Below are 1,886 nucleotides of genomic sequence, written 5' to 3'. Positions count from 1 at the left end.
AACGCCTCTGGAGAGCGACAAAACCAAAACCCGGCTCAACTTGTACTTTCCACCAAAAGGTTTTTTTTTTTTTATATCAACTGATGTTAAAAAATACAGACTTGTTTTACAAGAATAGCACCATTTTTTTTTTTTTGCCTTTTTTTGTCGTATTATACATTAGCACTCCTGCTGGTGATACACAGGGGGGAGGGATGGGGACGGGAGGGGATTCGTGATACCTGGATTTGTGAGATCCCTTTTGCAGGGAAGGGCCATCGTACCTGCCAGTTAGATTCCCACCTCCACCTGACCTAAAAAATAGGTCTTACAGGAAGAGAATAAATAAATAAGACCGTGGGGTTGTTTTTTATTTCGCAGCCTGCCCCGGACGGCGTTGGAAAGAGGCGGTGGTCCCCGACGGAAGGGCGTGAATCGAAGGGGTCGTTGCAGCCATTCAGTGCAGAAGTCGTACGAGCGATTGGAAAATACTCCTTGGGGTGGGTTTGGCGTTGGGTGGTTTTTTTTTTTTAGTTTTCTTTTACGGTATTGGGCTGGATTTAAAAAAAAAACGAACAACAACAACAAAAAAAACCAAACCGAGGGAGGAGGGAGATGGCGTGTATCCAGAGAAACATAAAACAGCCTTAAAAAACAAAAAAAAAAAAACCAAACCAAAAAAAAAAAAAAAACCAAAAACCAAACAACAACCAACAACAACAAACAAACACACAAATAAAACAATTCTTTTTACAAGAAGCAGACTGGGCCAATATCCACGCCGAACTCCTGATCGCCTCCACCAATGTCCATAGGTGCAATATCTACAATGGGCAGGCGCGAGGTCTTCTGCGACCGGTACTCGATGACTGTCTTGCCCCATTTGCCAGTGTGTTTCTGGGGAGAAAACGGGGAGGAAAGGTGTCACCGGAGGACTTGAGTCCTCCAAACCAACAGCAACCTCATGGGGCGAACCCTAACTCATCGTCTACGTCTTTCACTCGCAGGCGCCCGTGGACTTACCGTGCAACCGTCCTCCAAGACGCTGTATGTGAACCTGCTGTTGCCCTCGGCTCTGATCTCCACGTCGTTGGACCCTTGGATGAGGATGGCTTTCTTCAGGTTGCCCGTCTCCTCGTCCATGTAGGCGACGCTGTTCTTGCAGTGGTAAGTGACGTTCTGGGAGCCTTCGGTGGACAGGAGGCGGAGGAAGGTCATCTGGATGTTGGCCGTGTTGGGAGACAGGTCTTCATCGCCGTAGCTGAACTGGAGGGAAGAGGCGAGACGTTAAAGCCTGCGGGTGTTGCAACAACTCTATTTTCAGCCGCCTTTTGAGGGGGATTCCCGTACTTTATGTTCCCAGATCGCTGCAAAAATCACGGCCCAGCTGACCTAACTCCAAGCTTTCAATGTAGTCCCTGAGAACAGCCTGTCCCTCGTATAACGTCCATCAACGTAGCCCCACGGAAGGACATCCCAACCCTCCAACCAGCCACCCAACACCTTCCCCTGCTCAACCTCCCTCCCCGCTCCCGGTGTGCCGCAGCAGCTCGCGGGGACACTCACGTGGAAGCCGCCGTTGATGGTCTCTGCAAACCAGACGTGCTTCTTGTCTTTGGTCTTGCTGGTCCACCAGTTCTTCTTGGGGATGCTGCTGGGGTTGGGGTAGACGCAGGTCTCGCCTGTCTCCATGTTGCAGAAAACTTTGATGGCATCCAAGGTGCAGCCTTGGTTCGGGTCGATCCAGTAGTCTCCTGCAAGCGGGGAGGACAAACGGTGCGTGAACATGACGTTTTGGGGGCGAGAACAAGAAGAGCCGTGGACCTCGCTCTCCTCCGAGGCGCGTGAGGGGAGGAGGCGGGGATGGAGGCTCTTACCGCTCTTTCACTCAGGGTGGCAAAGCTTGG

General features: G+C 51.0%; 1 protein-coding gene across 1 annotated transcript in view; it reads right to left on the bottom strand.

The window, feature by feature from the left end:
- Positions 1-720: 720 nt before the first annotated feature.
- Positions 721-1,886, bottom strand: part of LOC104626640 (collagen alpha-1(II) chain-like) — a gene marked incomplete at its 5' end in the record, with an annotated part of 1,406 nt that continues 240 nt past the window's right edge. The window contains 3 exons of the mRNA XM_010294604.1: positions 721-876; positions 1,003-1,245; positions 1,546-1,860. Of these exons, the coding sequence (XP_010292906.1) occupies positions 730-876; positions 1,003-1,245; positions 1,546-1,860 (705 nt within the window). The remainder of the gene's footprint in view (positions 877-1,002; positions 1,246-1,545; positions 1,861-1,886) is intronic.

Source organism: Phaethon lepturus, unplaced genomic scaffold (assembly GCF_000687285.1).
Source record: "Phaethon lepturus isolate BGI_N335 unplaced genomic scaffold, ASM68728v1 scaffold44949, whole genome shotgun sequence".
Lineage (NCBI taxonomy): Eukaryota > Metazoa > Chordata > Aves > Phaethontiformes > Phaethontidae > Phaethon > Phaethon lepturus.
The sequence above is the reverse complement of the archived record's forward strand: the minus strand, read 5'-3'. Positions and strand labels throughout refer to the sequence as shown.